The sequence below is a fragment of the Salvelinus alpinus genome, chromosome 1 (genome assembly GCF_045679555.1).
Source record: "Salvelinus alpinus chromosome 1, SLU_Salpinus.1, whole genome shotgun sequence".
NCBI lineage: Eukaryota > Metazoa > Chordata > Actinopteri > Salmoniformes > Salmonidae > Salvelinus > Salvelinus alpinus.
The window spans coordinates 24,600,988-24,621,896 of NC_092086.1; the positions used below are offsets into that span (position 1 = coordinate 24,600,988).

At 46.9% G+C, this 20,909-nt stretch overlaps 1 protein-coding gene across 3 annotated transcripts in view; it reads right to left on the reverse strand.

The window, feature by feature from the left end:
- The window catches only part of LOC139571653 (arf-GAP with dual PH domain-containing protein 1-like), a 36,056-nt gene that overhangs the window by 4,902 nt on the left and 10,245 nt on the right, over positions 1 to 20,909 (reverse strand). For 2 of the 3 annotated variants that reach the window (XM_071394733.1, XM_071394724.1), the window contains exons 2-10: positions 20,012 to 20,142; positions 18,358 to 18,449; positions 15,832 to 15,914; positions 6,321 to 6,433; positions 3,614 to 3,760; positions 2,693 to 2,776; positions 2,297 to 2,359; positions 1,599 to 1,670; positions 417 to 645 (exon numbers count right to left, since the gene is read on the reverse strand). In XM_071394733.1, coding sequence (XP_071250834.1) covers positions 417 to 645; positions 1,599 to 1,670; positions 2,297 to 2,359; positions 2,693 to 2,776; positions 3,614 to 3,760; positions 6,321 to 6,433; positions 15,832 to 15,914; positions 18,358 to 18,446 — 880 coding nt within the window. In that variant the 5' untranslated portion in view covers positions 18,447 to 18,449; positions 20,012 to 20,142. Of the gene's footprint in view, positions 1 to 416; positions 646 to 1,598; positions 1,671 to 2,296; positions 2,360 to 2,692; positions 2,777 to 3,613; positions 3,761 to 6,320; positions 6,434 to 15,831; positions 15,915 to 18,357; positions 18,450 to 19,395; positions 19,454 to 20,011; positions 20,143 to 20,909 lie in introns of those variants that run through there. The other variant, XM_071394742.1, reaches the window with a different exon arrangement.

Sequence of the window (20,909 nt, forward strand, 5' to 3'; positions counted from 1 at the left end):
CTGTCATAGCCTCTACTGCCATGAACTCAGTGGAAGCACATAGCTATCAATTCACCAATCATCAGAAGGGCATCAAATGTATTAGCGAGAAATATCCACCAACGGAAGGTGATTAGGTCACTATTAGTATGCTGGACACCTTACTCAACATACCACCCATAGTAAAAGACCCCAAATATTATTCAACTAAGGGGCAGCAGGTAGCCTAGCGGTTAAGAGTGTTGGGCCAGTAATCAAAAGGACGCTGGCTCGAATCCCCATGCCGACTAGTGGGAAAATCTGTCTATATGTCCTTGAGCAAGGCACTTAACCCTAATTTCTCTTATAAGTTGCTCTGGATAAGATTGTCTGCTAAATGTAGAAAATGTATATGTTTTCCTTGGACAAATCCTGGGTAGAGCCATGTGAATGGTTACCTGCATATTCCTGGGGCAGCATAGGTCGATTCACCAAACCCTGAAAGGCAGCCATCCAATCCTGCTGCTCCTCCTTGGTCTCGCACGTAAACAGGAACTTCCTGTCGGGCGTTACTATGGTGATGCCAAACTGCCAGTGGTAGCCCTGGGTGGATGGGGGAAGGCCGGGGAGCACAGTGTAGCTGTTCTCCTTACTACCAATGAACACCTCACCGCGCGCATAGGCATCCTCACAAAGAAACAGAGAGGAGAGGAGACTCAGTGTGTGGGAGAGGGGGAGAGGTGTGTGTGTGTGTGTGTGTGTGTGTGTGTGTGTGTGTGTGTGTGTGTGTGTGTGTGTGTGTGTGTGTGTGTGTGTGTGTGTGTGTGTGTGTGTGTGTGTGTGTGTGTGTGTGTGTGTGTGTGTGTGTGTGTGTGTGTGTGTGTGTGTGTGTGTGTGTGTGTGTGTGTGTGTGTGTGTGTGTGTGTGTGTGTTTAACTATACTTGTGGGGACCAGAAGTCTCCATAAGAATAGTAAACAAACCAACATTTGACCAACTGGGGACATTTTGTTAGTTCCCACAAGGTCAAATGCTATTTCTAGGGGGTTTAGGGTTAAGGTTAGAATTAGTGTCAGGGTTAGAATTAGGTTTAGGTTCAGGGTTAGGAGCTAGGGTTCATTTTAGGGTTAGGGTTAGGTTAAGGGTAAAGGTTAGGTTGTTTGGTTAGGGTAAGGGTAAGGGTAAGGGTATGGGTTAGGGTTAAGTTTAGGGTTAGAGGTTAGAGAAAATAGGATTTTGAATGGGACTGAACTGTGTGTCCCCAAAAGGTTAGTTATACAAGACTGTGTCTGTGTGCACCTGTTACGTGTGTAATGTGTTTGTCTGACCAGCCACATTGTATATGAGGTCCAATAAATCATTTGGGTATGTTTGTTTGCATAATATGACATGCAAATAACATTAGTTCAGTACCACTGTACTATAAGTGCCATACTGCTTTATATGACTTGTCATAAAAACCAATGAACTGCTTATAATGGGTATTATGCATTTATTATCAATCAGAGCTGTTATCAGTCATTTTGGAGCCTGTTGAACCGTAAGCCCTAAATAAAGTGTTACTATTAGTTCTGAAATGGTACAGCACCATCTCTTTGACCCATATGACATGGCACCTCATTCACCCACTGACTATCTTACCAGAGGACCCTTGAAGTACATGAGTCTCCTGTCATCCATAGTGAACCATCTCTTCTTGAAGCCCTCTGTGTGCTGTAAGAGGGAAACAGGAAGCACAGAGGTTGAAGGAATTAAAGAGGCTGTACAGAAGTTCAGTTGCTAATGATTCACCTAAATATATTGTCTTTCTGTCCAATGAGGTAATTTCTGGGCAATATGCCTGTCCATTTAGGGGACACCTTTTAGTTCCAAAGCCCCCCCCCCCCCAGAGGCAAAAGATCCGTATAACCTCTTTAATGAAGAGAGTACAATAACAGTACTCTTGTAACTGTAAACGTTTGTTTACAACTGTGATAATGCACTATTATTGTACTCTCTTAACTAATGGCTTTCTTTGCTTACATACAGGATCACATACTGTAATAACAATACATTATCCACACCAAGCAGTACAAGGCAAGCATTCAGCTCACAGGCCCTGCAAATATACTTGGCTGAGGTTGTACATGGCCATTATTAATGCGGTAGGTTTGTGTGGTACAAATTAAACCCCATTCGCAGTGAAACCTGATGGGCTGATGAAGTTAGAAGCATTAAGTGCTGTGTCACAAAGTAACTAAAGTGTAAGTAACGAAAGTGTAAGTAACTAAAGTGTAGGTAACTAAAGTGTAAGTAACTAAAGTGTAAGTAACTAAAGTGTATGTATTAAAAGACTTCACCTTTGGGCCCGTCTTCTCCATGTAGCCTTCCTTGATGTAGTTTCGTGTTAGCTTTGGCACCAACTGGACGAATACATGAGAAGAAGTAGAAATGTTTTATTCTGTGACCATGTGAGGGTGTGTGTAGCCAGTCCCAATTCCCTCCCTACCCCTTCCCATTGGCCCTAACCCTTCCATGTTTGCAGATCCATAAGGTATAAGCAATATGATGGAAGATGCACCAGTACACTGCTTATATCTATCAAGACCCTTGGGATATGCAAACATTGAAGGGTTAAGGACAAGGAGAAGGGGTAGGGAGCAGAATTGGGCCAGCTGTATATAAAGCTGTGTATACTAGAGAGGAAGGGACTGAGGGATTAATGAGAGAACAATAAGATAATGAGAGAGACTCACATCAGCGTGGTGGGCCCCAGGGAAAGCGACCTGTAGGTAGTGAAATCTGGCTGCTCTGATGGCGTTGAACCAGTCCACCATTTCCTTAAAACACAACAGACATGCTAACATGATCTGGGTCCTGTTCAATGGGCATGAAAAGAAAGGCAACTTTTTGTGCTACCTACACTGAACACGACCCAATCTCCATACACACTGACACCCGATAGAGACTCTTTCCTGGCAATAATCCACCATTACTGTGAACAGCAGTCGACTGTGATTTCAGAATATTTCCTACTGGGTTTAGGGTGTATTTAAAGGCATGCAATTGCAACGTATGTCCTGCAGAGGGAAATATACTCCTACTCAGCTGCCAGCCGCTTCACAACACAAATGCTTCTGACAGTTGATAGACAGTCCACTCCTGGGTGGTGTTCTCCAGGAAACAGAAGAAAATGCTTTAAAACTGAGTGAACCAGGGAGGTACTTACTGAACTTGACCAATAAGAAATGCTCATTTATGTTTTCCGTTGAAAAATATTTTGCTACAGTGTGCTAAACAAACATGACCTAGATGAATGTAATTTCGTGGGACTGCTGTGAATGCAAATGAACCATTTCGGAGCATGCAGATATCCAGAGCAAGTCAAGAGAATGTACTTGATATGGGACTGTTGACCTGCAATGCTCAGGGTCGTGTTCATTAGACACCAAACAGAAGAAAAACGAACTGGAACAGGGAGGGACTACTTCAACTCATCCAATAAGAGACGTCATTTTCGTTTCTAGATCCGAATGTTCTTTTTTATTCTGTTGTGCACCCTAATGAACATGAGTCCAGGAGTCGACTGTACATTCCTGACTGTCTATTTGTGTCCAGCAGCAGCCAAGCGAACACCCAACGACCACACAACATTGCCTCAAATTTGTTCACCTCACCTTGCCATCCTTGTGGTAGACAAAGATGTTCCTAGTGCTGTTGTCCTTCAGATAGGTGACCTGCAGGCCGTGGGGCTGGCCTATCTTCCCAGGCTGGAAGGAGGCGTTCAGGGTGGGGATCTTCATCAGAGCCTTGGGCTCTCTGGCCTGTACAGGGAGAAGGAAGGGAGAGTATTCATCATCATCATCACCGTCATCATCATCATCACCACCATTGTCATCATCATCACCACCGTCATCATCATCATCATCGTCACCAACATCATCATAACTACCACCATCATCATCCTCACCACCACTACCACCATCATCATCCTCACCACCACTACCACCATCATCATCATCATAACCATCACCATCATCATCCTCACCACCACCACCATCATCATCATCATCATCACCACCACTACCGCCATCATTACCACCACCACCATCCCCATCATCATCACCTCCACCATCATCACCACCACCACCATCAAATCAAATCAAATGTATTTATAAAGCCCTTCATACATCAGCTGATATGTCAAAGTGCTGTACAGAAACCCAGCATAACACCCCAAACAGCAAGCAATGCAGGTGTAGAAGCACGGTGGCTAGGAAAAACTCCCTAGAAAGGCCAGAACCTCGGAAGAAATCTAGAGAGGAACCAGGCTATGAGGGGTGGCCAGTCCTCTTCTGGCTGTGCCAGGTGGAGATTATAACAGAACATGGCCAAGATGTTCAAATCATCACCACCACTACTACCATCATCACCACCACCATCACCATCATCACCACCACCATCATCATCATAACAACCACCATCATCATCATCACCTCCACCATCATCATCACCACCTCCACCATCATCATCACCACCACCATCATCATCATCACCACCACCATCATCATCATCACCTCCACCATCATCGTCATCACCTCCACCATCATCATCACCACCACCATCATTATCACCACCACCATCATCATCATAACCACCACCATCATCATCATCACCTCCACCATCATCATCACCATCATCATCGCCTCCACCATCATCATCACCCCCACCATCATTATCACCACCACCATCATCATCATCATCATCATCATCATCACCACCCCACCATCATCGTCATCACCACCATAATCACCAGTACCACCATCATCATCATCACCACCACCATCATCACCACTACCACCATAATCACCACTACCACCATCATCGTCATCACCACCACCATCATCACCACTACCACCATCATCACCTCCACCATCATCATCATAACCACCACCACATCATCAACACCTCCACCATCATCGTCATCACCACCACCATCATCACCACTACCACCATCATCGTCATCACCACCACCATAATCACCACTACCACCATCATCGTCATCGTCATCACCACCACCATCATCACCACTACCACCATCATCGTCATCACCACCACCATCATCACCACTACCACCATCATCACCTCCACCATCATCATCATAACCACCACCATCATCATCAACACCTCCACCATCATCGTCATCACCACCACCATTATCATCATCACCCCCACCATCATTATCACCACCACCATCATCATCATCATCATCATCACCACCCCACCATCATCGTCATCACCACCATAATCACCACTACCACCATCATCGTCATCACCACCACCATCATCACCACTACCACCATCATCATCACCATCACCACCATCATCATCATCATCATCACCACCCCACCATCATCGTCATCACCATCATAATCACCACTACCACCATCATCGTCATCACCACCACCATCATCACCACTACCACCATCATCATCATCATCATTTTTCGGCTGCAGAACAATCAACTATGAGCTTCCTCTAGTAACTACAGTCATTAGTAAGGTTTGCTGTTTTATGTGGCTGAAGCCAGTGTTGTTCCCCATCAGGCCTAGAATGTATGGGAGGTATGATGTTCACTGACACCCAGGTCTTCTTTTGGTGGAATGTAGAGTATGTAGAATTTGTCGCTAACAACTGATTAAGGGTCAGATATTCTTTGCATTCAACTGATGGTTAAGGTAAGGATTGGGAATAGAGTAATCTGATCTGTGGTTAAGGACAACTTCTATTTGAAGCAGGGACAGGGAGTGGCCAACGTTTATGGTGAGGTATGTGGCATCATACTTTACTGGATTTAACATGCATCTTTTGTTGCTATGCAAAGTAGGAGACAATGCCACTATGTGGAACAGAACATCTGGGGAATGTGAGCAGATCAGAATCAGACGTTTGAGACGATAACAGTGTACTATTGTCAGAGATAGTCAGGAGAAAGGAATGAAGGGGAGGAGGAAGAGGAGGAGGACGGGGAGAAAGGAATGAGGAGGAAGGCGGAGGAAGGGGGTATGAAAAATGGGAGATTTTGCATAATGATCTAAGCAATTATAATATACCTGACATTTCCCAAGGTGTGTGTTATTTCAAGCAATTGCAGCTCAGGACCTCAGAGTGCACTTGAGATGAGACTCAGGCACTCACAAATGCAAAGAGAGAGAAGAAGAGTCTGAGAGAGAGCAAGCGAGGGAGAGGAAGAGAGAGGGAGGGATATTTATAGAGAGAGAGAGAGAGAGAGAGAGAGAGAGAGAGAGAGAGAGAGAGAGAGAGAGAGAGAGAGAGAGAGAGAGAGAGAGAGAGAGAGAGAGAGAGACATAGCACTACACTCACATCATGCTTGTTGAAGTACTTCAGAGCACCATCCCGCTCTGACAGAATACATTTTCGGCTCAGGAACTGTCCGTTATCTCGGCCCCGTTTCCATAGAAACCCCTCTCGGTACCCTGCAAGGAGAGGAGAGGAACCACAGGGGTCCCATTCCAAAGACAAAGGAGCAAAGGAGAGGAGGAGAGAGAGAAGGAGATGAGGAGAGCATAAAAGGGGGACCCACAAAATAACAGGATTCAGTAGTGAAGCTGGGGTCCAGTAGACTGTGTGTGTGTGTGTGTGTGTGTGTGTGTGTGTGTGGTGTGTGGTGTGTGTGGTGTGTGTGTGTGTGTGTGTGTGTGTGTGTGTGTGTGTGTGTGTGTGTGTGTGTGTGTGTGTGTGTGTGTGTGTGGTGTGTGTGTGTGTGTGTGTGTGTGTGTGTGTGTGTGTGTGTGTGTGTGTGTGTGTGTGTGTGTGTGTTGCTGAGGCTGGGTCAAGGTGGTGATGTCTGTCGTCTTGGCCTTTAGCTGGCATGAATAATTCCCCTTGAATTGTCTCAGCAGAGATCAATGGCTTCTTCCAACATTACGATCAATGCTGAAATCAACACTCTGCCCTATTCAGCAAGCACACACACCATGGCTTTGTGCTCTCGGTCTGTTCCTGTCACTGACCTCTCTGTCCTCACTAAGTCTCAGCCAACAGACAGAGACAACTAGGACTGTCACTGTCCTACACTGCCAACACACACACACACACACACACACACACACACACACACACACACACACACACACACACACACACACACACACACACACACACACACACACACACACACACACACACACACACACACACACACACACACGTGAATAGAGTATTAATATCAAACTATCAAATCCCATTCATCTGCAATGCACTAGAAGACAGACAACAGGGTGAAAGGAGACTGAAGAATGAATAGCAGAGTGACATTTCATCTCAGCTAATATTGCTGTGAAAGTGTTCCATTCTCCTTAAGGCCTACACACACTGTACAATTTTAGCTTTTAGATTTTGCCGTCCCAGAACTATTGGTCACGTTGTGGGAACATTCTTAGGTTGCAAATTATTTTTGGACATCTTGGCTCGTTCATTGTGACAGGGTCTACGGTCGGACATCTTGACTCGTTCAGTGTGACAGGGTCTACGGTCGGACATCTTGGCTCGTTCAGTGTGGCAGGGTCTACGGTCGGACATCTTGGCTCGTTCAGTGTGACAGGGTCTACGGTCGGACATCTTGGCTCGTTCAGTGTGACATGGTCTACGGTCGGACATCTTGGCCCGTTCAGTGTGACAGGGTCTACGGTCGGACATCTTGGCTCGTTCAGTGTGGCAGGGTCTACGGTCGGATATCTTGGCTCGTTCAGTGTGACAGGCTCTACGGTCGGACATCTTGGCCCGTTCAGTGTGGCAGGGTCTACGGTCGGACATCTTGGCCCGTTCAGTGTGGCAGGGTCTACGGTCGGACATCTTGGCTCGTTCAGTGTGGCAGGGTCTACGGTCGGACATCTTGGCTCGTTCAGTGTGGCAGGGTCTACGGTCGGACATCTTGGCTCGTTCAGTGTGACAGGCTCTACGGTCGGACATCTTGGCTCGTTCAGTGTGACAGGGTCTACGGTCGGACATCTTAGCTCGTTCAGTGTGACAGGGTCTACGGTCGGACATCTTGGCTCATTCATTGTGACAGGGTCTACGGTCGGACATCTTGGCTCGTTCAGTGTGACAGGGTCTACGGTCGGACATCTTGGCTCGTTCAGTGTGACAGGGTCTACGGTCGGACATCTTGGCTCGTTCAGTGTGACGGGATCTACGGTCGGACATCTTGGCTCGTTCAGTGTGACAGGGTCTACGGTCAGACATCTTGGCTCGTTCAGTATGACAGGGTCTACGATCGTACATCTTGGCTCGTTCAGTGTGACGGGATCTACGGTTGGACGTCTTGGCTCGTTCAGTGTGACAGGGTCTACGGTCAGACATCTTGGCTCGTTCAGTGTGACAGTGTCTACGATCGGACATCTTGGCTCGTTCAGTGTGACGGGATCTACGGTCGGACATCTTGGCTCGTTCAGTGTGGCAGGGTCTACGGTCGGACATCTTGGCTCGTTCAGTGTGACATGGTCTACGGTCGGACATCTTGGCCCGTTCAGTGTGACAGGGTCTACGGTCGGACATCTTGGCTCGTTCAGTGTGACAGGGTCTACGGTCGGACATCTTGACTCGTTCAGTGTGACAGGGTCTACGGTCGGACATCTTGGCTCGTTCAGTGTGGCAGGGTCTACGGTCGGACATCTTGGCTCGTTCAGTGTGACAGGGTCTACGGTCGGACATCTTGGCTCGTTCAGTGTGACATGGTCTACGGTCGGACATCTTGGCCCGTTCAGTGTGACAGGGTCTACGGTCGGACATCTTGGCTCGTTCAGTGTGGCAGGGTCTACGGTCGGATATCTTGGCTCGTTCAGTGTGACAGGCTCTACGGTCGGACATCTTGGCCCGTTCAGTGTGGCAGGGTCTACGGTCGGACATCTTGGCCCGTTCAGTGTGGCAGGGTCTACGGTCGGACATCTTGGCTCGTTCAGTGTGGCAGGGTCTACGGTCGGACATCTTGGCTCGTTCAGTGTGGCAGGGTCTACGGTCGGACATCTTGGCTCGTTCAGTGTGACAGGCTCTACGGTCGGACATCTTGGCTCGTTCAGTGTGACAGGGTCTACGGTCGGACATCTTAGCTCGTTCAGTGTGACAGGGTCTACGGTCGGACATCTTGGCTCATTCATTGTGACAGGGTCTACGGTCGGACATCTTGGCTCGTTCAGTGTGACAGGGTCTACGGTCGGACATCTTGGCTCGTTCAGTGTGACAGGGTCTACGGTCGGACATCTTGGCTCGTTCAGTGTGACGGGATCTACGGTCGGACATCTTGGCTCGTTCAGTGTGACAGGGTCTACGGTCAGACATCTTGGCTCGTTCAGTATGACAGGGTCTACGATCGTACATCTTGGCTCGTTCAGTGTGACGGGATCTACGGTTGGACGTCTTGGCTCGTTCAGTGTGACAGGGTCTACGGTCAGACATCTTGGCTCGTTCAGTGTGACAGTGTCTACGATCGGACATCTTGGCTCGTTCAGTGTGACGGGATCTACGGTCGGACATCTTGGCTCGTTCAGTGTGGCAGGGTCTACGGTCGGACATCTTGGCTCGTTCAGTGTGACATGGTCTACGGTCGGACATCTTGGCCCGTTCAGTGTGACAGGGTCTACGGTCGGACATCTTGGCTCGTTCAGTGTGGCAGGGTCTACGGTCGGACATCTTGGCTCGTTCAGTGTGACAGGCTCTACGGTCAGACATCTTGGCCCGTTCAGTGTGGCAGGGTCTACGGTCGGACATCTTGGCTCGTTCAGTGTGACAGGGTCTACGGTCGGACATCTTGGCTCGTTCAGTGTGGCAGGGTCTACGGTCGGACATCTTGGCTCGTTCAGTGTGGCAGGGTCTACGGTCGGACATCTTGGCTCGTTCAGTGTGACAGGCTCTACGGTCGGACATCTTGGCTCGTTCAGTGTGACAGGGTCTACGGTCGGACATCTTAGCTCGTTCAGTGTGACAGGGTCTACGGTCGGACATCTTGGCTCATTCATTGTGACAGGGTCTACGGTCGGACATCTTGGCTCGTTCAGTGTGACAGGGTCTACGGTCGGACATCTTGGCTCGTTCAGTGTGACAGGGTCTACGGTCGGACATCTTGGCTCGTTCAGTGTGACGGGATCTACGGTCGGACATCTTGGCTCGTTCAGTGTGACAGGGTCTACGGTCAGACATCTTGGCTCGTTCAGTGTGACAGGGTCTACGATCGTACATCTTGGCTCATTCAGTGTGACGGGATCTACGGTTGGACGTCTTGGCTCGTTCAGTGTGACAGGGTCTACGGTCAGACATCTTGGCTCGTTCAGTGTGACAGTGTCTACGATCGGACATCTTGGCTCGTTCAGTGTGACGGGATCTACGGTCGGACGTCTTGGCTCGTTCAGTGTGGCAGGGTCTACGGTCGGACATCTTGGCTCGTTCAGTGTGACAGGGTCTACGGTCGGACATCTTGGCTCGTTCAGTGTGGCAGGGTCTACGGTCGGACATCTTGGCTCGTTCAGTGTGACAGGGTCTACGGTCGGACATCTTGGCTCGTTCATTGTGACAGGGTCTAACGGTCGGACATCTTGGCTCGTTCAGTGTGACAGGGTCTACGGTCGGACATCTTGACTCGTTCAGTGTGATAGTCTACGGTCAGACATCTTGGCTCGTTCAGTGTGGCAGGGTCTAACGGTCGGACATCTTGGCTCGTTCAGTGTGACAGGGTCTACGGTCGGACATCTTGACTCGTTCAGTGTGACAGGGTCTACGGTCGGACATCTTGGCTCGTTCAGTGTGACAGGGTCTACAGTCGGACATCTTGACTCGTTCAGTGTGACAGGCTCTACGGTCGGACATCTTGACTCGTTCAGTGTGACAGGGTCTACGGTCGGACATCTTGGCCCGTTCAGTGTGACAGGGTCTACGGTCGGACATCTTGGCCGGTTCAGTGTGGCAGGGTCTACGGTCGGACATCTTGGCCCGTTCAGTGTGACAGGGTCTACGGTCGTACATCTTGACTCCTTCAGTGTGACAGGGTCTGATTAAGTACCACTACGTGCGGTCGTAGGCTCCAACAAAGTTCTGTCAGTGTCACCATTTTTTCACCTTTTATCATGTAGTGTGGCTGGTGGTACGAGACAATCCCGGTGACTTACCAATAGTTAGACGGCTGGCACTGAGTATGCACCCAATACTACGATTATTGTGAATTGTCAGATTAATACAATAATTTGATATAAATGTTTACATGCTGTGCAAGAAGAAGGATGTCCCTAATAATCTTGTTAATCAACACATCTGAAATCAGCAATCAAAATAAACGCTGTACCACAGCGACCATGTTATTTGGGGAAGCCTGTTTGATTCTGAGTTTGGACATGCAGAGTTAGTATGGGAAAACTGCTTCTAAGATATATACTTTCAGTTCACTCACACATAAGCATAGAGAGAGGCTTGTGCTGCACATGTGCAGATCAAACACTGCAGGTTAAGTAGCCTACGTCGGCTGATGTCACCAATCACAGAACTGAAGCAAATCATACAATCTGTTCAGGTTGATATCAAGGGAAACGTGCTGGAAGTAAGGAACACAAGTACTGCCTATATTCTTCCCTCCCTCCCTCCCTCTCTTCCTCCCTCCCTCTCTTCCTCCCTCTCTCCATCCCTCCCTCTCTTCCTTCCTCTCTCCATCCCTCCCTCTCTTCCTTCCTTTCTCCATCCCTCCCTCTCTTCCTTCCTTTCTCCATCCCTCCTTCTCTTCCTCCCTCTCTCCATCCCTCCCTCTCTTCCTCCCTCTCTCCATCCCTCCCTCTCTTCCTCCCTCTCTCCATCCCTCCCTCTCTTCCTTCCTTTCTCCATCCCTCCCTCTCTTCCTTCCTTTCTCCATCCCTCCCTCTCTCCATCCCTCCCTCTCTTCCTTCCTTTCTCCATCCCTCCCTCTCTTCCTTCCTTTCTCCATCCCTCCCTCTCTTCCTTCCTTTCTCCATCCCTCCCTCTCTTCCTTCCTTTCTCCATCCCTACATCCCCCTTCTTTCCTCCCTCCCTCTCTCCACCCCCCACCTCTTTCTCTTCATCCCTCCCTCCCTCTCTTCTTGGTGTAGTGATAAAGTCATCATGCTCTGAGAGAGAGAGAGAGAGAGAGAGAGAGAGAGAGAGAGAGAGAGAGAGAGAGAGAGAGAGAGAGAGAGAGAGAGAGAGAGAGAGAGAGAGAGAGAGAGAGAGAGAGAGAGAGAGAGAGAGAAACGGTGGATAGAGGGAAAAGGAGAGATGGGGTGAAAGGAAGCGAGAAAGGGAGAAAATACGAGAGAGTGAAATAAAGATAAAGAGGAAATAGAGAGAGAAACAAAGAAACAGAGACAGATAGAGAGAAACAGAGACAGATAGAGAGAAACAGAGAGAGAAACAGAAGAACAGAGAGACAGATAGAGAGAAACAGAGAGAGAAACAGAAGAACAGAGAGACAGATAGAGAGAAACAGAGAGAGAAACAGAAGAACAGAGAGACAGATAGAGAGAAACAGAGGAACAGAGAAACAGAGACAGATAGAGAGATAGATAGAGAGAAACAGAGAGACTAATATAGAGAGAAACAGAGAGAGAAACAGAAGAACAGAGAGACAGATAGATACAGTGGGGCAAAAAAGTATTTAGTCAGCCACCAATTGTGCAAGTTCTCCCACTTAAAAAGATGAGAGAGGCCTGTAATTTTCATCATAGGTACACTTCAACTATGACAGACAAAATGAGGAAAAGAAATCCAGAAAATCACATTGTAGGATTTTTTATGAATTTATTTGCAAATTATGGTGGAAAATAAGTATTTGGTCACCTACAAACAAGCAAGATTTCTGGCTCTCACAGACCTGTAACTTCTTCTTTAAGAGGCTCCTCTGTCCTCCACTCGTTACCTGTATTAATGGCAACTGTTTGAACTTGTTATCAGTTTAAAAGACACCTGTCCACAACCTCAAACAGTCACACTCCAAACTCCACTATGGCCAAGACCAAAGAGCTGTCAAAGGACACCAGAAACAAAATTGTAGACCTGCACCAGGCTGGGAAGACTGAATCTGCAATAGGTAAGCAGCTTGGTTTGAAGAAATCAACTGTGGGAGCAATTATTAGGAAATGGAAGACATACAAGACCACTGATAATCTCCCTCAATCTGGGGCTCCACGTAAGATCTCACCCCGTGGGGTCAAAATGATCACAAGAACGGTGAGCAAAAATCCCAGAACCACAAGGGGGGGACCTAGTGAATGACCTGCAGAGAGCTGGGACCAAAGAAACAAAGCCTACCATCAGTAACACACTACGCCGCCAGGGACTCAAATCCTGCAGTGCCAGACGTGACCCCCTGCTTAAGCCAGTACATGTCCAGGCCCGTCGGAAGTTTGCTAGAGAGCATTTGGATGATCCAGAAGAAGATTGGGAGAATGTCATATGGTCAGATGAAACCAAAATATAACTTTTTGGTAAAAACTCAACTCGTCGTGTTTGGAGGACAAAGAATGCTGAGTTGCATCCAAAGAACACCATACCTACTGTGAAGCATGGGGGTGGAAACATCATGCTTTGGGGCTGTTTTTCTGCAAAGGGACCAGGACGACTGATCCGTGTAAAGGACAGAATGAATGGGGCCATGTATCGTGAGATTTTGAGTGAAAACCTCCTTCCATCAGCAAGGGCATTGAAGATGAAACGTGGCTGGGTCTTTCAGCATGACAATGATCCCAAACACACTGCCCGGGCAACGAAGGAGTGGCTTCGTAAGAGGCATTTCAAGGTCCTGGAGTGGCCTAGCCAGTCTCCAGATCTCAACCCCATAGAAAATCTTTGGAGGGAGTTGAAAGTCCGTGTTGCCCAGCAACAGCCCCAAAACATCACTACTCTAGAGGAGATCTGCATGGAGGAATGGGCCAAAATACCAGCAACAGTGTGTGAAAACCTTGTGAAGACTTACAGAAAACGTTTGACCTCTGTCATTGCCAACAAAGGGTATATAACAAAGTCTTGAGATAAACTTTTGTTATTGACCAAATACTTATTTTCCACCATAATTTGCAAATAAATTCATTAAAAATCCTACAATGTGATTTTCTGGATTTTTTTTCCTCATTTGTCTGTCATAGTTGAAGTGTACCTATGATGAAAATTACAGGCCTCTCTCATCTTTTTAAGTGGGAGAACTTGCACAATTGGTGGCTGACTAAATACTTTTTTGCCCCACTGTAAATAGATAAACAGAGAGACAGATATAGAGAGAGAGATAGATAAACCCAGAACACACCCACCATTCAGCCACTGGCACGATCCTGGTACAGCCACATGACTCGCTATAGTACCACTCGCGCTAACAGAGATCACATCAGACAGACTCCAGGTCAGATCTAACACCAGAGTCAGCTGAGACAAGAACCAGAGTCACTGAGAGTAGGAGTGTGAGTGACCATGTTAAAGAGGTTTTGCTGACTTCCCCAGAGTCAGATTAACTTGTGGATACCATTTTTACGTATCTGCGTCCAGTATGAAGGAAGTTATTTTCGCGAGGTATTTTCGCGAGCCAATGCTAACTGGCGTTAGCACAAAGACTAACATGCTTCCCAGAGTCCAGCCTCATACTGGACACAGATATATACACAGGGTATCCATGAGTTCATCTGACGCCAGGGAAGTCAGCAAAATCCTAACTATCCCTTTAAGGCTGATTCCTCTTTGGTGGCAAAGAGGACAGAGACACTCATCCGAGAGATAATGATGTGACGACTACATGATGACTGACTGACTAACCAACTGACCGACTGTGTGTGTGTGTGTGTGTGTTGCTGAGGCTGGGTCAAGGTGGTGTAATCTGTTTACCCCAAAAAATATTGTAATAAGTAGATGATTACTGCTTGGATTACTTATAAATTCAGAAAGGATGTTTGTGGAAAAAAATACATTATCACACCTTTCTGTTTTCTTAATGGTTTTTCAATTCAGCATTGAAAAAAGGCGCAAGTTTCAGTTTGTTCCACCTGAGTGAGTCTCACCACAAGTCAGAGACCGCTATGATGACACACCAAATGTGTTTACTGGATCCATTTTGTCTTCTTCTAATGCCTCTTAAGGGGAAAGTCATCCAAAAGTAACTGAAAATAATCGGATTTATGTGACTAATTTTGGGTAATCCAAAAGTTATGTTACCGATTACAATTTTGAACAGGTAACTAGTAACTAACGGATTACATTTAGAAACTACCCAACCCTGTTAGCCCATTTCTGTCTCGCTTTCTGCATCACAGAGGGGTTTAGTAGAAGAAAGGACGACAATGTGGCGGTCGCTGAAGCGAGATGACAAGGCGGCACAAGGCTTATCCTATTATCGTCTCCAAGTAACAGCTCTTTACTGCTCATGTGGGCCTGAGATAACATGATGTAGGCATAGCAATGATAAACCACATGAATGGAAAGAAGCACGAGAAAAAACTCTCAAAGTTGAATGGCATTTGATATTATTTTAATGGATTTCCAGGAAAGAGAGGGAACGTTGAGGTCTCTTTCTTTCTTTGTTCTCTCTCTCTTTCCCACTCACTATTTCTCTCTTTCTCTCTTTCTTTCACTACTGATTGTATCAGCTGTTCAGCCTTAGAAAGACCATTATTCTCTGAGTGTGGAATGCAGGGGTGTTGAGGAGCACACTGTGGTGAGAGGATAAAGACAGAGAGAAAGGCTCAGGCTCATTCTGTCTGTGTGTGTATGTGTGTGTGTGTGTGTGTGTGTGTGTGTGTGTGTGTCTGTATGTGTGTGGCTGTGTGTGTGTGTGTGTATGCGAGCGTACTTGTTTGTATGCATATGTGCATGTGTTTGTGTGTGTGTGTGTACTCAGTCTTACCTGCAGAGTAAGGCTCCTGTCTCTCCACACACACAAACTCCTTCCTCTCGTATCTGGCTCTGATCCACTGTTCCCGAAGGAGCCTGCAGAAACAGGGGTTTGTTTACTATATTTACTGTGTTTATGCTTGAAAACATTCACTGTCAATAATGTCTCATTAACCAACATGGATGACAGATCAGGGTGGTGTTCATTAGGGCACGCAACTGAAAATGTATTGCCACGGAACACAAAAATAAGTATTTGTTATTGGACCAGTCCAGAGAGTTCCTCCCTGTTTCAGTCCGTTTGGTACCTAATGAACACAACCCTGGAGTTCTCATCCAGTGAGTGTATAATGGTGTACTTTTCTTTTAAATATTTTAAATATTATATTGCTCCTCTGCCCTGTCAAATAATCAGGTTTGCCAAGTCAAAATATTTTTATTACAGAAATGATTGGAATGGACGGTCACCCATAAAAATACTTTGACACCCTTCTCTCCAATTCCCTCTGCCTCGCTCTGAATTTATCATTCCCATTTCACGTCTTCTTCCCTCCCTCCCTTCCTCCCCCTGCCTTCCTCCCTCCATCACCACCCTTGTCTTTCAACACTTTCGCTCACTCCATCTCTCTCTCTTCTCTCTGTCTGTCTTATCAGTAATCCGTCTTAAAATGCACACAGGCAACATGAACAAACACAAACGTATAAAGCCTGAGACTGTGTGTATTTGTTTGCTCTGTCTCTCTCTCTTGTGTATTCTACTCGTTCTAGTCTCTCTACCACAACTCATCAACCCTCCTCTCCTCTCTCTTGTGTATTCTACTCTTTCTAGTCTCTCTACCACACCTCATCAACCCTCCTCTCCTCTCTCTTGTGTATTCTACTCTTTCTAGTCTCTCTACCACACCTCATCAACCCTCCTCTCCTCTCTCTTGTGTATTCTACTCGTTCTAGTCTCTCTACCACACCTCACCATCCTCCTCTCCTCTCTCTTGTGTATTCTACTCTTTCTAGTCTCTCTACCACACCTCACCATCCTCCTCTCCTCTCTCTTGTGTATTCTACTCTTTCTAGTCTCTCTACCACACCTCATCAACCCTCCTCTCCTCTCTCTTGTGTATTCTACTCGTTTTAGTCTCTCTACCACACCTCACCATCCTCCTCTCCTCTCTCTTGTGTATTCTACTCTTTCTAGTCTCTCTACCACACCTCATCAACCCTCCTCTCCTCTCTCTTGTGTATTCTACTCGTTCTAGTCTCTCTACCACACCTCACCATCCTCCTCTCCTCTCTCTTGTGTATTCTACTCGTTCTAGTCTCTCTACCACACCTCGCCACCCTCCTCTCCTCTCTCTTGTGTATTCTACTCGTTCTAGTCTCTCTACCACACCTCACCACCCTCCTCTCCTCTCTCTTGTCGCTCTACTCTATTGCGTGTGGTTGCCTCTCACCTTCCCAGATCTCCCCAGCAGTAGAAGCCCTGTGTAGCAGCTTAACATATTGTTGGTGATTGTGTTGTTATTGATTTCACTGGAGGCCATTCACTGGTTGAATCAACATTGTTTCCACGTCATTTCAACCCAAAAAATGTATGTGATTGAATCAACGTGGAGAAAACAAGTTAGATTTGCAGAAAGTCCTAGGTCATATCTAAATCAAATGAAATTTTTAAATGTTTTTCTGATTTTACATTGAATTCACGTTAGTTGACAACTCAACCAAATGTAAATCAATACTAGACGTTGAACTGACGTCTGTGCCCAGTGGGACTGTTACCCCCCAGGAGAACCAGGCTGAGGACTCCATTTGGAAGGGTACTGTCAACACTTGGGCCATTATCTTACATCCGGTAGCGTCACTCCTACACTCGTCTCTCAACCAGAGCAAGCGGAATCCTCGAGCGATCTGACGTAAGACAATGAATACACTGTGGCTGCATTCCAAACCGTTGCCTCGGCCATTGATGACTAAACATTGCACACCTGAAAGGAGGAACAGGTATATATAAGGGTGGTTCCTGTATAGGTAACCAACATCTGGTAATGGTTCTACCTCCATAACTCTACGTGGAGCTTCCTCCATATGACTATAACCCATTTAGTCTTTGAGAAGTTGTCATTTTACAGGTGTGCCAATGAGAAGCCTACAAGTTTAAAGTTGGTCATGTTTGGTGAAGTTTGGTAAGCCAGGACAGCAGACGTTTGTTCATGTTGGTTACATTGTATTGTGTTATGTTACAGTGTTTAGAGGCCCACAGAGTGGAGCGGTCACACAGACAGAGGGTGACCCAGCTGAGCGAACTGGATCATGGCATGAAGGGGTGGGTGGTTAGGCCAGAGGTCTATGTATGTTGGACAGTAGTAGGCCCAGGTACCAAGACACTTACTGGCAGTCTGTGTGTGTTGGACGGTTGTAGGGCCAGGGACCAAGACACTTACTGGCAGTCTGTGTGTGTTGGACGGTTGTAGGGCCAGGGACCAAGACACTTACTGGCAGTCTGTGTGTGTTGGACGGTTGTAGGGCCAGGGACCAAGACACTTACTGGCAGTCTGTGTGTGTTGGACGGTAGTAGAAAACAGGGACCTTCTGTTCATATTTGGCCTTAGCAGCATCGTTGCCGTTGGACGCCATAAACTGCAATCACAGAGAGAAAGAGATGTTTCATGAGCTGGGTTTCACTCACACACACACTCATGCATACATGCACATACTTACACACACATACACACACTGTGCTGGCATGCACACAAGATCAATACCAAATCTTGACACCTCCCCCTTATCTCTGGCCTCCCACCTATTTTTCTCTCATTCTGCCTTCCTTCAACTAATTTAGTCTCCATCTCCCTTCTTTCCCTTCCTCCATCAATCACCTGCCAGAAATAGGGCTGAGTGTCACGTTCCTGACCTTATTTCCTTTATTTTGTCTTTGTTTAGTATGGTCAGGACGTGAGCTGGGTGGGCATTCTATGTTATGTGTTTCTATGTTGGGTTCTTTTCAATTAGCCTGATATGGTTCTCAATCAGGGGCAGGTGTTTTACGTTTCCTCTGATTGAGAACCATATTAAGGTAGGCTGTTCACACTGTTTGTTTGTGGGTGATTGTTCCTGTGTTAGTGTTTATGCCACACGGGACTGTTTCGTTTGTGAGTTTTTCGTGCGTTCTTCGTTGTCTGTAAGTTCTCATGTTCAGGTCTGTTTACGTCGTTTATTGTTTTGTAGTTTGTTAAGAGTTTTTTCGTGTTCGTCTTTCTTTAAAAAAATCATTATGTCTTCATACCTCGCTGCATATTGGTCCGATCGTTGTTCCTCCTCAGACGAGGAGGAGAACGAACGTTACACTGAGAGGCTATCCTCACAACACTGCCCCCCATACACACACACACACACAAACACACCATACAAACACAAATACAAACACAGACACAACACACCACACAGACAAACACACCACACAAACACAAATACAAACACAGACACGACACACCACACAGACACACACACACAAACACACCATACAAATACAAACACAAACACAAACACACACAAACAGACAGAACCAATGGCAAACTCAAATCACCTCTACCTCTGCATCACTCCATGGGTCCAGCAGGACAGACTCACCTCTACCTCTGCATCACTCCATGGGTCCAGCAGGACAGACTCACCTCTACCTCTGCATCACTCAATGGGTCCAGCAGGACAGACTCACCTCTACCTCTGCATCACTCCATGGGTCCAGCAGGACAGACTCACCTCTACCTCTGCATCACTCCATGGGTCCAGCAGGACAGACTCACCTCTACCTCTGCATCACTCCATGGGTCCAGCAGGACAGACTCGCCTCTACCTCTGCACCACTCCATGGGTCCAGCAGGACAGACTCACCTCTACCTCTGCATCACTCCATGGGTCCAGCAGGACAGACTCACCTCTACCTCTGCATCACTCCATGGGTCCAGCAGGACAGACTCACCTCTACCTCTGCATCACTCCATGGGTCCAGCAGTACAGACTCGCCTCTACCTCTGCACCACTCCATGGGTCCAGCAGGACAGACTCACCTCTACCTCTGCATCACTCCATGGGTCCAGCAGGACAGACTCACCTCTACCTCTGCATCACTCCATGGGTCCAGCAGGACAGACTCACCTCTACCTCTGCACCCCTCCATGGGTCCAGCAGGACAGACTCACCTCTACCTCTGCATCACTCCATGGGTCCAGCAGGACAGACTTGACTTTGCTGATCTGGGAGATGTTTCTATGGAGACCCGAGCAGCTCTGACACACAAACACACCCAGGGTGTAGGACGCCCACTCCGGGTCTGAAAAACACACACACACAAACACACACACACACAGAGAGAGAAGACATGCATACACACACACAGGAAACACCCTTAGCAACAATGACAGTACTAGAAATTAGGAAGTTCATTTCAAGGCTGCCTCAGTCTAACAGAGACAGAACAGGCCACTACTACCATGACATGGTGACCACAGACCTCTAAACTGATATCTTAAAGGTCCAATGCAGCCGCTTTTTATTTCAATATCATAGCATTTCTGGGAATCTATTAAGTACCTTACTGTGATTGTTTTCAATTAAAATGGTCAAAAGGAACCAAAATAGCTTCTTAACAAAGAGCAATTTCTCAAGCAAGAGTTTTGCTAGGACTGTCTGGGAGTGGTCTGAGTGGAGAGGGGAAAACGAACTGTTATTGGCAGAGGTTTGAAACTCTATTTCTTATTGGTCTAACTAATTGTGATGTCACCAGGCAGGCCAAAACTCCATCCCACCAAAACTTCCTGAAATTTCAGCCAGTCTTTTCAAACAGCTCTTACACTAAAAGGACATTATCATCATTTTAATTGAAGTATTATTCCAACCTCATAGTGTGTAAATATATATATAAAACACAGGAAAATGACTGCACTGGGCCTTATAGTTCTAGTTCTCATTGAGCCCAGTGATAATCTACGTCTGCTACTTCCTGTCTGCATCTACACTATCTTCATAGTAAATAAATAAGTACAACACTGCTACAAGAAGAAGCATTTATTGGTTGAGAAGATAATATGTTGAAAGCTT